The following is a 14,555-nucleotide window of genomic DNA, read 5'->3' on the forward strand; positions in this document are numbered from 1 at the left end:
TATGAGCAAAAAAGAATGACGATGTAGAATGCTGGTAACATTTTTTTATTTACAGAACTAAGATCTTTCACATGAAAAATTTGGAGGTATTACATTTCAGCACACACTCATAAAACCAGGATTTTTGGGGTTAATTCCTTCTACATCTTGCACAAGAACAGGAATGTTACACTAGACAATCGTGGATGAAACAAACTGAAATTGAAGATATCAAGACAAAAGTATCAAGACAAAAGCAGAAATGTTGAACTTCACTTTCAAATGTTCTTGAACAATGGAAAATCCAGGAGCACAGCTCCATTTTGGTTCTCCATCACTGCAAAAATGAGTGAGACATGTGTTAGTGACAGTGTCATTGAGCAGCAGCTGAAATCTTTAAAACTGAATAAAGTTTCAGGCCCAGCAGAACCTTCATCACATTCTATACTGAATTTGAGGCCACGTTAGCCCTTCTTTTAACAATAATATGCTGTAGATAAACTGAACAAAAATCATGTATAATAATTGGAAGAAAACACAAGTCACATCCGTCTATAAGAAGGGCAGTGGAAGTGATCGTGAACTCGGGCCAGTATCCTTGGAGTTTGTTGTAAAATCTGAGATTGTACTTTGAGCTCAAATGGGATGAGGAAATTTTAACAGAATGATTTCCTCCATACTAGCAACTATGGATTTTGGAAAAAATCACTCATGCGAAACCTAACTCACACTTCTCAGACATGACGTGCTGAAAACCACGGATCAAAGCAGTAGGGTAGATCCCGTATTTCTTTATTTTTCGAAAGCACCACACATGTACTTATTATCTCAAATACAATAATGTGGGGTATCATGTGAAATTTGTGATTGGACTGAAGATTTCTTGGTAGCAAAGACAGCATGTTACCTCGGATGGAGAATCATTGACAGATGAAGTAACTTCAGATGTGCCCCAGGGAAGTTTGTTGTGATTCTTGCTGTTCATCTTTTATATTAATGATATTGCAGCCAATATTAATAGTAACCTCAGACACTGACAAGTTATCTATTATAAATTATTTTCTGATTACAGCTGCACAAGTATTCAGATAGATCTCAATATGATTTCAAAGTGGTGACTTGCTTTTAATGTTCAAAAAGAAAACATATGCTGTTGTATGACTCTTTGCCTTTACAAATGTCTGCTTGTGTCTGTGTATGTGCGGATGGATGTGTGTGTGTGTGTGTGTGTGTGTGTGTACCTGTCCTTTTTTCCCCCTACGGTAAGTCTTTCCGCTCCCGGGATTGGAATGACTCCTCACCCTCTCCCTTAAAACCCACATCCTTCCGTCTTTCCCTCTCCTTCCCTCTTTCCTGATGAGGCAACAGTTTGTTGCGAAAGCTTGAATTTTGTGTGTATGTATGTGTCTGTTTGTGTTTCTATTGACCTGCCAGCGCTTTCATATGGTAAGTCACATCATCTTTGTTTTTAAATATATGTCCATAATGTAGGTTTTTTATGTCCATAAATCCCTTTCCTCCTTCCTTTCTGCTTAATGTGAATCTTTCTGTTGCTGAATGTATGTGATGTATTCTATATTTGTGGCATTGTGATCGTGTAAGTGTATTGGGTGCTTCTAGGTCTGTGTTACTCCATTTCACTACTCCAAATGAGTAGGTCAATATTGGTATAGCATAAGTATTTATAGCTTTTGTCTTGTTTCTTGCTGTCAATTCTGTTTTCAGTATTTTTGTTTGTCTTTGTCTATATTTTTCTTTTAGTTATTCTGTAATATTTGTATTGTATATTCCTATTTTTTGTCTGTATCCTAGATATTCATAGGCATCTGTTTTTTCCATCGCTTCTATGCAGTCGCTGTGGTTATCCAACATGTAATCATCTTGTTTAGTGTGTTTTCCCTTGACTATGCTATTTTTCTTACAATTGTCTGCTCCAAAAGCCATATTTATATCATTGCTGAATACTTCTGTTATCTTTAGTAATTGGTTGAGTTGTTGATTTGTTGCTGCCAGTAGTTTTAGATCATCCATGTATAGCAAATGTGTGATTTTGTGTTGGTATGTTCCAGTAATATTGTATCCATAATTTGTATTATTTAGCATGTTGGATAGTGGGTTCAGAGCAAGGCAGAACCAGAAAGGACTTAATGAGTCTCCTTGGTATATTCCACGCTTAATCTGTATTGGCTGTGATGTAATATTATTTGAATTTGTTTGGATATTAAGTGTGGTTTACCAATTTTTCATTACTATGTTTAAGAACTGTATCAATTTAGGATATACTTTGTATATTTCCAATATTTGTAGTAACCATGAGTGGGGTACACTATCAAAAGCTTTTCGGTAATCAATGTATGCGTAGTGAAGCGACCTTTGTTTAGCTTTAGCTTGATATGTCACCTCTGCGTCTATTATTAGTTGCTCTTTACATCCTCGAGCTCCTTTGCAACAGCCTTTTTGTTCTTCGTTTATAATTTTGTTCTGTGTTGTATGTGTCATTAATTTCTGTGAAATGACTGAGGTTAATATTTTGTATATTGTTGGTAGGCATGTTATGGGGTGATATTTTGCTGGATTTGCTGTGTCTGCTTGATCTTTAGGTTTCAGATAAGTTATTCCATGTGTAAGTGTATCAGGGAATGTGTATGGGTCTGCAATGTAACTGTTAAATAATTTAATATAATGGAAGGAAACATTCCACGTGGGAAAAATTATATATAAAAACAAAGATGAGGTGACTTACCGAACAAAAGCGCTGGCAGGTCGATAGACACACAAACAAACACAAACACACACACAAAATTCAAGCTTTCGCAACAAACTGTTGCCTCATCAGGAAAGAGGGAAGGAGAGGGGAAGACGAAAGGAAGTGGGTTTTAAGGGAGAGGGTAAGGAGTCATTCCAATCCCGGGAGCGGAAAGACTTACCTTAGGGGGAAAAAAGGACAGGTATACACTCGCACACACGCACATATCCATCCACACATACAGACACAAGCAGACATATTTAAAGACCAATATGTCTTTAAATATGTCTGCTTGTGTCTGTATGTGTGGATGGATATGTGCGTGTGTGCGAGTGTATACCTGTCCTTTTTTCCCCCTAAGGTAAGTCTTTCCGCTCCCGGGATTGGAATGACTCCTTACCCTCTCCCTTAAAATCCACTTCCTTTCGTCTTCCCCTCTCCTTCCCTCTTTCCTGATGAGGCAACAGTTTGTTGCGAAAGCTTGAATTTTGTGTGTGTGTTTGTGTTTGTTTGTGTGTCTATCGACCTGCCAGCGCTTTTGTTCGGTAAGTCACCTCATCTTTGTTTTTATATATAATGTTAAATAATTTAGTTAGATGTGAATGTGTTGAGGTGAACTTCATTAGCCAGGGGCTTTTCCAGGGGCTTTCCAATTGTGTGTAGAATTAATTGCTCGGGTGACTTCATGTTGCAAAATTATCACTTCAGGCATTTGTGGTATCATCTTGTATGTGTCTGTTTCTGCTTGTATCCACCGTGCATGCCTGTTATGTTGTACCGGGTTTGACCATACGTTGCTCCAGAAGTGTTCCATGTATGTTATGTTTGGTGGGTTGTCTATTTTAATGTGTGTGTTATCTATTGTCTGATAAAATTTCTTTTGGTTTATGTTGAATGTTTGGTTTTGTTTCCTTCTATTTTCACTTTTCTTGTCTTCTAAGTCGTTTGGCCAATGCTTGTAATTTCTGCTTCTTTTCATCTAATTGCTCTATCGCTTCTTGTTGTGAGATTTTACCTGACCTTTTTTGTTTTTTGTCTGATATTTCATTTCTTATAAATTGTGTAGCTGTCCGATGTGTTTTCTCAGTTTTTCTATTCTGCTCTGTAGCCTGTGTTGCCAAGCTGGTTTTGTGGGTTTCTTCTGTGTGTTGGTTTGTTCTGATCTCTGCCTAGTGTGCATATTTAGTGTTGTGAGTGCTCCTATATAAACCAGTAGTTGTAACTCTTCCATAGTTGTATTTTCATTCATTTTGTTGTGTATGATTGTGTTGATAGTAGTTGTTGTTGTTTCGACTTGTGGGTTATTTGGTGGTCTATGCAAGAATGGTCTAACGCCTGTATTTGTCTCTTTGTATTCTATATATGTCAACTGAAATTTTTCTTCTATATCTAACATGTGTGTCACTTCATGTTCTATTTGTGCTTGTTCTGGTGGCTGTCTTAAGATTTCGTTTTCCTCTGATTGTTTAATTGATGCGTCGTGTTCTTTGTTTGTTTGCTCTGGGATGTTTGAGTCCATTACTGTATTTTCTTCTTTTGTTGTTTGATGTTTTCTAATTCTGACTGGGGTATCCTGTTATTTTTTATTATTACACGGATCTGATCAGCTAGTCGTTGTTCTGTTAAAAATTTTAATTCTGGGTGTCTGCTAATAAATGTTGTGTATACTTGTGATCTGTATCCAGTTGTGTTGGTTCCCAAGTTTGTTGCTTGGTAATAACAGAACATGAGGTGTCGGTTAACTTCATCTGACCATCTCATCCTCTGTCTTTGTTTTCCTTCTAGAGTGGTTGCAGGGAGCATATCCTGCAAAACACCTCTATTTGGATTTAAATCATTTTCCGTGTGGCTTGCTGTGTCGTTACCATTGTGGACGGGCATAGGGTTCAAGCGTTGTCCCCGACCATGACAGCGCTTGTCCGAGGCTTCATTAGTTCTGTCCTGAACCAACTAATCACACTAAAAGGGGGGTTAGCCCTATTAGTGGTTTGATCTTTTCATCGCCTTTTACGACTGTCAGAACATACCGAAGGCCTATTCTTTTCCCGGGGCTCCACGGGGTTTATTATTATTATTATTATTATTATTATTATTTCTCTTTCTTGTCTCAGACATTATGTCTGGTTACAAATGGAAAGTGACGTGGACCTTGATCAAGTGTGACTTCCTTGTAACTGTACGGTATATGTTACATTGCATTTAGGAACTTTCGGGTAATTGAACATGTATCAATAATTACAGATTTCTGTTGTTGTATATATACGTTTGGATGTAGCTGTATTGCGTTGACGTAATGGTGGATATTGTGTGGTATGACTCCTGTAGTTGATAGTATAATCGGTATGATGTCAACTTTATCCTGATGCCACATGTCTTTGACTTCCTCAGCCAGTTGGATGTATTTTTCAATTTTTTCTCCTGTTTTCTTCTGTATATTTGTTGTATTGGGTATGGATATTTCGATTAGTTGTGTTAATTTCTTCTTTTTATTGGTGAGTATGATGTCAGGTTTGTTATGTGGTGTTGTTTTATCTGTTATAATGGTTCTGTTCCAGTATAATTTGTATTCATCATTCTCCAGTACATTTTGTGGTGCATACTTGTATGTGGGAACGTGTTGTTTTATTAGTTTATGTTGTACGGCAAGTTGTTGATGTATTATTTTTGCTACATTGTCATGTCTTCTGGGGTATTCTGTATTTGCTAGTATTGTACATCCCCTTGTGATGTGATCCACTGTTTCTATTTGTTGTTTGCAAAGTCTGCATTTATCTGTTGTGGTATTGGAATCTTTAATGCTATTTTATTATTATTATTATTATTATTATTATTATATTATTGAAAAGTATCCTCTAGCAGGCAACTCACAGTGGTTTGCAGGGTATAGCTGTAGATGCAGACTAATATGAACTGTTAGATTAGTAGGCCTACATGAGATGAATCTGCCACTGTTGAGTTTGGAAGCTTGAGTAGTAAGTTTGTGTCGTCAGCGAAGATTTAATCAAGATTTAAAGCCATTGCACTACCATTTATGTGGGTTGGAAACAAGAGGGCCCAGCACCAATCCTTTGTTATCTTCCCTCATGAATGTCTGCACACTGACTTTGATACTACTAATGGCTTTTACAAATTGCCAGAATTTCTTCTGGTTGTGTGGGAGATCTGTCAACAATATTCTGCTTAGTAACGTGATACATATACTTGCAAAATTCCTAGTGAATTTTCTCTCCAGCACACATTTCTCACATCATTGGTGAGTTTCCTAAATGCTTCAGAATAGTAGAGGTTTATGTACATGTCCATCATACTGAACACTTGGGTATAGAAATGATTACCATTTCAGTGCAGCCACATTAAACAAGTAGAAGTGACATCATCCACTATCTGTACACAATAAAAGATTATGGAGAAGGTTTCTCATTCAGAAACTGCAATTGGAGGTGGCTGTTTGTGAGTAAATCATGAAGTGTCTCACGTATGGTAAGAACGAGAAATACCTACTAAAATGTGTCAACATTTGACAGTGGCAGGATCGTGGTTTACCGAGCCTGCTTTATCATTCTGCAATACTGCTACTCACATTGGTCAGGAAATCTAGCTTGCATGCAAGTATAGAGTAAATGTGTTCAGGACAGCCATACTCCAAGCAGTATAGGATTTCACCCTCGTCAACAGATACTTGTTAATAGGCTGTGTAGAATTGTACAATCCTTTGGTCACGAAATGGACTCATTTGCAGCACGACAAATATCCACATGGACAGTACTGTCTGGATCACTGCAGACTGGCAGCACAGCAACCACGGTCATGTGTGCTGTGGCTGTCCACTTCATACATCACAGCGCCTACTGCATCGGCATCCATGTCCAACCGACACGGGATGTCTACATCACAGGACGTACATTCACCAGGAAAACCTCCGTCATCTGCATTGTCAACACAAATATTTACCAGTGACTACAACACAACACCAGCTCTCCACCAATGGCTGCCAGGGACCGCTACCCGTTCACGGAGCCTGCAGAACAACTTCACCAGAGGTCACAGGTACCCCAGGAACTAATTTGATACGCCAGGCACGTGATCGCAAATAGTTCTGGCAGATACATCCGCCAAACGGGCTGAATAGGGCGGCACACTGCAGGCAAAGTTCAGTTCAGCACACAGCTTGGAAGCATACAGAGCCGCCACCCCGGCAGCCGTGGCCAGACGCCTCTTCTAGCTGGCCAATCTCTTGCAGATGGACTTGGTATAATTGATAAACATCTAGACATTGTAGAATTGTTTCATTGTGATCTCTCCCCATGAAGAGACAGGTCTTTTCTATTATTATTTGTTATTTTATGTTTGTGATGATCCACAGCTGGGATCGAGTCTGTTGTTCTTTTTGGAGATCGTATTATTGTTTCCTTTTGTCGAGTCCAATAAATTGTTTTCAGACTTGCATTTTCCACATTTCTATTCTGCTAGTGCAGATACTTCAGTGTGATCCCTAGATGAAGCAGCAGAGAGGCAAAACAGCGACAGTGCACAGACAGTGGTGCACTCGACAGCAGTAATAGGCATAGGAGTGGCACCACGTAACCTCTCCGTGTGATTCCTAGCTCTTCACACAACTTTGAGAGGGTTATATCTGCAAGAGATGGCCCGAGAAGAATTGCATTTGTCATCTTCATTCAGGCAAAGCAATTGATGTGACAACATAGGGTGTCACGACACAATCACCTCCAGCTCAAGTACTCAGTCGCATTACTCCACTAATGCTGATGACTGTTGTTGTGGATTGGCAAGAGAGCCAACCCACTATGAGAGGAAGCCGAAAGGCACGCGTTTTAGCTCATGCAGGCTGGCGTGAGGTCTGGAACAGGTCAAGGAAATGAGACTAACAAAAAACGTACGTAGCTACTGGAATACTTAACTTTAATCCATAATTGGTGAACATCGCTCTTGACGGTACACGTTTTACAGCATCAATAGTAACTGGTAATGGCACCTTGCTAGGTCATAGCTGAAGGCTATGCTAACTATCATCTCGGCAAATGAGAGCGTAATTTGTCAGTGAACCATTGCTAGTAAAGACGGCTGTACAACTGGGGCGAGTGCTAGGAAGTCTCTCTAGACCTGCCGTGTGGCGGCGCTCGGTCTGCAATCACTGAAAGTGGCGACACGCGGGTCCGACGTATACTAACGGACCGCGGCCGATTTAAAGGCTACCACCTAGCAAGTGTGGTGTCTGGCGGTGACACCACAACTGTGCCCTATGTTGCTGGTCTGTATGAAGTCACTTTTCGAGAAGACAACTCGAGATTGCACCTTCCTATCCTACCTGGTTACAGAAGGTATTATATTACTACCTCAGTCAACACTATCTCCAGATCTTTCACTGATTAAAAACATCTGGTAACAGGTTGCTGAGACACTGGCATAGAACTACTCACCAGCTGCTACCATTGACGAATTCTAGTATAAAGTTAAGGCAGCACAGAATGATGTACCTGTGATAGTCATCAGAGCTCAGTTCAAACAGTGTCTCAGCTGAGTCAGAGCCATTACTCCTTCCTGTGGTGATAGCTCTGTGTACTAAATGTCACACCACATACGTTCCCAGATCACCTATAGATTTACTCATGTATTCCTCCTACTAAATTGAGTATTATGTGCTATCAAACCAGTTGCTGCTATCTTAATGGCCAGAAGTGCAAGAGCATATATTATCATAAATTTATGGAAGGTTGCAGTAAGCATATTGTGAATATGTAGGGTTTTGTGTTACAGTATGTAAATATTTCAAGGACTTGAAGAAGAATCAGTTTCTTATGTAGAGAAAGACAGATCTGTTGTTTTGTGCTCTGCTCCCACATATGTCAACTCTAAGAGAATGATGAACAATTACAGAAGCATGCTACACATTAGCTCTGACATGGAGGATGCACATGGAAAAGGCAGGAAGGAGCACACTCAAATTGAGTACCGAACATTTGACAAAATTAAAAGTAACATATGCTACATATCAGTCTTTGATCTTCACTCTTACTTTGTTTCTTATTCATGACATTAAGAATATAGTTTAATGTGGAAGTTCTCAACCAGTGCTGATTATTTGTAACCTGCTTCTAATTGACTTAACAGAAGGTTGCATCCTCACTGAAATACTGAAAGAAGTACTTTCTGTTCTATGAGGAGTGTCCAATAAGTAAGTTTCCATATTTAAAAAAAAACATATTACACCCAATTTATCATGTGAAAATAATTTTATTGGCATTGTACAATACTTCTGTTACTTTTCTACATAGTCGCTATGTTTTTCTGAACACTTTTGGTAACATGGCAAAAGTTTTCCAAACCAGTGTTGTACCAGGTCACGTCAGGTCCTGTGCTCCTAACCAGCTGTTCACTGCTTATGTGACTTCATCATCCTGGACCTTTGTCTTGCAAAGTTCCCTTCCCTCATAATAATGCTCTGTCTAGTTCACTTTGAATGACCTAGCAAGAGCTGGTAAGATTCAACTGGAAAATGTTTCATCATCCTCCATATTCACCAGATCTTGCCCAAAGATATTTTCACATATTCCCCCAACTCAACAGTCATCCTGGAGGGAAGTACTTCAGCACTAATGATGGAGTCACATCAACAGTGAACAGTTGGTTTCAAGGACAGAACCAGACCTGGTACAACACAGGAATGGAAAAAAACTCTTGTCATGTTACAGAAAGTGCGTAGAAAAACATGGCAACTATGTAGAAGAGTAATAGGAGCAGTGTGCAATGTGAATAAAATTATTTCAATATGATAAGTTGTGTGTAATGTCTTTTTATAAAATAGGGAAACTTATTTATTGGATGCCCCTTGTAGAAAAAAGGTAAAGTAAACATTTAAGATGAGTGAGAAACAACAGTAATGGGGATGGGAAATGGATCAGTTGTAAACTGACAGGTAAGGTGTACAGTGTGTTGTTAAAGGAAGTACCATTTTGAAGTTCTGTGGAGAAAACTTTGTGAATTATGGAATAGTACAGATATGGGTCAGAGCATTCAAAGGTGGCCATACAAATGGTCATGATAAGGAATGAAATGGGCGACCTTCAGTCATTGTTGATGGTTTAGTGCAGAAAGTTGATGAGAAAGGGAGAGAGAACAGATACTTTACACAATTGTTACAGAATGTTGAAGCTATTGTTGAATCCTGCAACATGTTTCTACAAGGATGGTATTCAAAATATGGCTGCACAATATGACAAGTGCCTTAATATTGATGAGAATAATGTTAAAAAGTACATTAAAGTACAGGCTTCCATGTAAAAGAAAATTGTGAAGAAGAGTCTGCTGGTTTTAGTTTTATTTCAAAATGGTACTCTGTTAAAGAAAGTGTCTAGTATCTTGCTTAATGGTTTCACTTCACATAATGACACAAAGGAAAGGACTACACGTGCAGGTGCACTTGATAATCTGAAACACAATATAATCAAAAGGATACTTGCTATTCACCATATAGTGGATATTAGTGGAGATGTTGAGTCGCAGAAGGCACAGCAAAAAGACTGTCGGAAAGTGAGCTTCTGGTCAACACGGCTTTTGTTGGACGGACGGAAAAAAAAAACACACACACACACACACACACACACACACACACACACACACACACATGAATGGTTTCACAGGTAGCCCTACTCCAATCTGGTCACAAACAGTGTTCCATTCTATGTGGGGATGACAACTGACAAGCTGTCTGTCCGTATGAATGACCACTGATAAACTGTGGCCAAGAAACAACTGGGGCACCCAGTTGCTTAGCATGCCACCCAACATAAAGTTCTTCACTTCAGTGACTGCTTCACAGCTTGTGCCACATGATTCCTTCCACCAACAACAGCTTTTCTGAACTGTACAGGGAGCTCTCCATGCAATACATCCTGCATTCCCAGAACCCTCCTGACCTCAATCTTCGTTAGTCACTGACCTTACCCAGCTAGCCCCTTCCCTGTTCCAATTCCAGCACTACACAGCCCTCTATTCCACCAATGCACACAAGTCTTTGTACTTCTCTCATTTTCGGCTTTCTGCCCTCCATCCCCCTCTCTGTCTAACCTCCCAAATGTACCTAGCTGCCCTACTCTCCACTTTGTCCTTGCAAGCTCCCACCAGCAGAACTTTACCATCCCCCACCCCTTTCCTGCTATCCCAACCCCAGCCTCCTCCTTACCCCCACCTGGTTGCCTCTCCCATCATGTGCTGCTGGTCGTGTGTGTGTGTGTGTTTTACAAAGGCTTTGTTGACCGAAAGCTCACTTTCAGACAGACTTTTTGTTGTGCCCATCTGCGACTCAGCGTCTCTGATATAGTGTGTAGCAACTACCCTTTCCATGATATTGTTTCATTCCACCCTGGATTTGCCACTGTTTGAAGCACAATATAAATATTTCACTGCAGATAATGGGATAATGTTCTGGGGAACAAATGAACACAACAGAACAAACAATCTTAAAGATAATAAATGCTGTATGAATTATGGCATGAAGTAGCAAGAGAACTCATTTCACCGAGTTGTTTAAATCTATGGAACTCTTGACTGCTCCATGTGAGTACATAATGCAAACTGCAAACAGTGATCCACGTAAAAGAAAGAAAGAAAGAGAGAGAGAGAGAGAGAGAGAGAGAGAGAGAGAGAGAGAGAGAGAGAGAGAGAGAGACTGATCAGTAGCCAGTAAACAGGTTTCTACATGAACATTTAACCAGATCCAGCCACCACTTAAATCTCAAATTTAAAAAACCAAAATATTGTGCTGTGTAATGGAATTAACTATACAATAAACCACCAAAAGACATCAAAGGCAAAATTGAAATACATGCCTTCAGGAATACCCTAAAAAATTATATGTTACAAAAATGTTTTTATACCATAAAGTATTACCTAAAATAATGTCTAAATTTTGCTAATAATCATGCTAATGATTAATTACTGCAGTTAAGAGGCACTTTGCTATATGTTAAATTTAAAAGTAAAATACAGTGTCCAAATGGGTAACTCAGTAAGCCTTATCTATTTATTGGTGTAGTTGTGTACATTTATGTAGCTTTGCATCTATATTTTATGTATTTGTGTGTTGACAACATACATGCAATTTACATTTTCCACAGATGGATTAATAAATAAATAAATATTAAATAAAAGAATTAGTGGAACAATGCCATGCAATGGGTTTCTAAGCTACTCCCAGTTAAAGTCAAGAAATATGAGATTTCAACAATATGGATCCTAACATAAAAGAAACAAGCCTACTCATTTACTAAGGACCTATTTGTGTAGCATTTTGTGATCTGTAAATATCAAGTTCCTCATGAAACATAAAATGACAGTAAGGGACACATTCCAGTTGCTGTCCGAAACTTACGTAAATAAGTGCTTATCATGTTTGCATGCCTAGGAATGACATAAGATATTCTCTTTTAAAGGCAGGGACTCTGTGAAAAATGATAACTGACCAGGTCATCCATGCAGATTGAGCCTCCAGGCAAACATTGCCAAAGTCTGAATAGGAATGTATAAAAGGCCAAAGAATGAGGGTTTTTGATGTTGTTGAAATGATGCCCAATGATCTAGGTTTGATGCCTTTCAGCAGAGAAGCTGAATGTGAGGAAAGTGTGTGAAAAAATGCAGGAAAAAAGTTGCACAAATGAAGAAAAGAGCAGATTTTTATAAAACAAATTATTGTTAATGAGATGTGTAGTTTCGCATACAATACAGAAATCAAGTGGCAATCCTTCCTTAGGACAGACAACTTGTTCATATGAAAAGATATCACGTACAAATCACTAAGTCCAAGTGTGTGTGTGTGTGTGTGTGTGTGTGTGTGTGTGTGTGTGTGTGTGTGTAGCGGTGCCATCCGCATAGTGCTATTGGGTTGTTCGAAGGGCAAGTATGCGTTAAGGGCAGAATCACACCACCTTCCTTTAGGGCCAGAGATTATTACATTATTACACCGTACTGACACTATCTTTATCTCGTTGAGGCACACGTCATATTCATTTTGTCATATATAGCTGTTGTGTGTTATTATATGCAGATATCTAGGGCATCATTTTGACAGAATGTGTTCCCAGAAATAATTAACTAAATGTATTACAAAGAAGTTTTCAAAAAAATGCATGAAATTATGAGAATGAAGTAACCTCAAATGAAGAGGAATGAATAGCTCTTGCATCAGAACACTGTATCGGCCTGTAACCCTTTGTCAATGAAACATTTTAGCTAATAAAACCGTATGTTTCTGACATTCAAATCTGTGCTAAAAGAGTGTCACTTTGATTTGTATCTCATAGTGATAACGATTTCCTTAGGATCAAATGATGAAGGGAATGCAACATGCATAACAATAGCCTTAAATTTACTGAGAGTCTCTGGTTTCATTTTTCTTCTTTTTAATAGTACTAAACAGTAAATAGCAGTAGACGATGAAATTCATTCTTTACAAACACAAATTAGACTAATAATAAATTGCTTTCATCAGAACACCAAGGACAAAAAAAATCTCTCCTGACAATCATGGAATGATCTTTTTAACACACACACACACACACACACACACACACACACACACAATACTGTCGTAATTTAGGCCAAACTCTCTGAATACTTACCCAGCCACACAATGAGCGGCAGTCAGAACAACTTCACGGTGTATCAGTGAACCACCACATTGATAAACATTCAATTTCTCTGGGTTTCCATTGACGCTCTCTTCTCTGAGGATTGCCACCATCCAAGGGAATTCCCCAAACTGTGCCTCATTGTCATTGTTGCCCGTTATCCGGAAGCCCACGCCTTCCGGGTTACGGCGGCCACAGCCACTTCTTATATGTGGAGTAGGTGTGATAGGCCTGTCCACAGTCTGTGGTTTCTTGCAGCAAACATCCAAATAATTTTCACAAGGGCCATCTTGAATCCTAAAATTCATACATAAGAACAAAATATTACTATTTTTTTTTTTTTTTTTTTTTTTTTTTTTTTTTTAATGCTGGCAAAGGGCACAAGTGTAAAAGCAATATATTTACATAAAAAAAATGGCTCTGATCACTATGGGACTTAACTTCTGAGGTCATCAGTCCGCTAACTAACCTAAGGACATCACAAACATCCATGCCCAAGCCTGGATTCGAACCTGCGACCGTAGCAGTCGCGCGGTCATTTACATAATATTAACATACTTCGTGTAACTGCATGTGTTTATTTATCGTGTCACAGGAAAATGCAACTCATGAAACTAATAAATTGTGAGACAGATTTGTGAGACAGATTTGCCAGCCAGGAGGTGAAATGTGCATAACTTCTAACACATATATACAAAAGTAGAAGAGAGTCTTCAAATGCGAACATTTTTTATTAGGCACTGATAAGCATCATGCCAGCATCATTCCAGAGATAAGGACAGAGAGAGAAGCAAACACAGATAAGGGGGAAGAGAGATGAATAGTGAAATTAAGAAATGAAATGAAAAGTATTATGGAAAAACAAAGGGGAGCGGGGGGTGGTAGTGTCAATGGAGATTCAGAATTGGAGGGTATCAGGACACAAAGGAGGCCAAGTTCCCCTCTTCACAGTCCAGTAAAACTGGTATTATGTGGTTGGCTCCAAATAGCTGAACAGCTGATGTGGTACAGTGAGCATCTTTGAGTTATGCTGTACATCATGTTCAGGCAACTGGGTACTGAATACCCTGAGGTGGATCGTTATTCTATGCCCATTCATGCACTCAACCAGATTAATGGTGTTCACACTTACACAGAAAAAATGAAATGATCGTGTGGCATTGATGGCCGAGAGGCCCCATCTGGGG

The 14,555-nt window shown here is 39.1% G+C and overlaps 1 protein-coding gene across 4 annotated transcripts in view; it reads right to left on the reverse strand.

The window, feature by feature from the left end:
* The window catches only part of LOC124619557 (phenoloxidase-activating factor 2), a 239,019-nt gene that overhangs the window by 42,185 nt on the left and 182,279 nt on the right, over positions 1-14,555 (reverse strand). For all 4 annotated transcript variants that reach the window (XM_047146038.1, XM_047146037.1, XM_047146039.1 and 1 more), the window contains exon 3: positions 13,360-13,665. In XM_047146038.1, the coding sequence (XP_047001994.1) occupies positions 13,360-13,665 (306 nt within the window). The remainder of the gene's footprint in view (positions 1-13,359; positions 13,666-14,555) is intronic.

This window comes from Schistocerca americana, chromosome 6 (genome assembly GCF_021461395.2).
Source record: "Schistocerca americana isolate TAMUIC-IGC-003095 chromosome 6, iqSchAmer2.1, whole genome shotgun sequence".
NCBI lineage: Eukaryota > Metazoa > Arthropoda > Insecta > Orthoptera > Acrididae > Schistocerca > Schistocerca americana.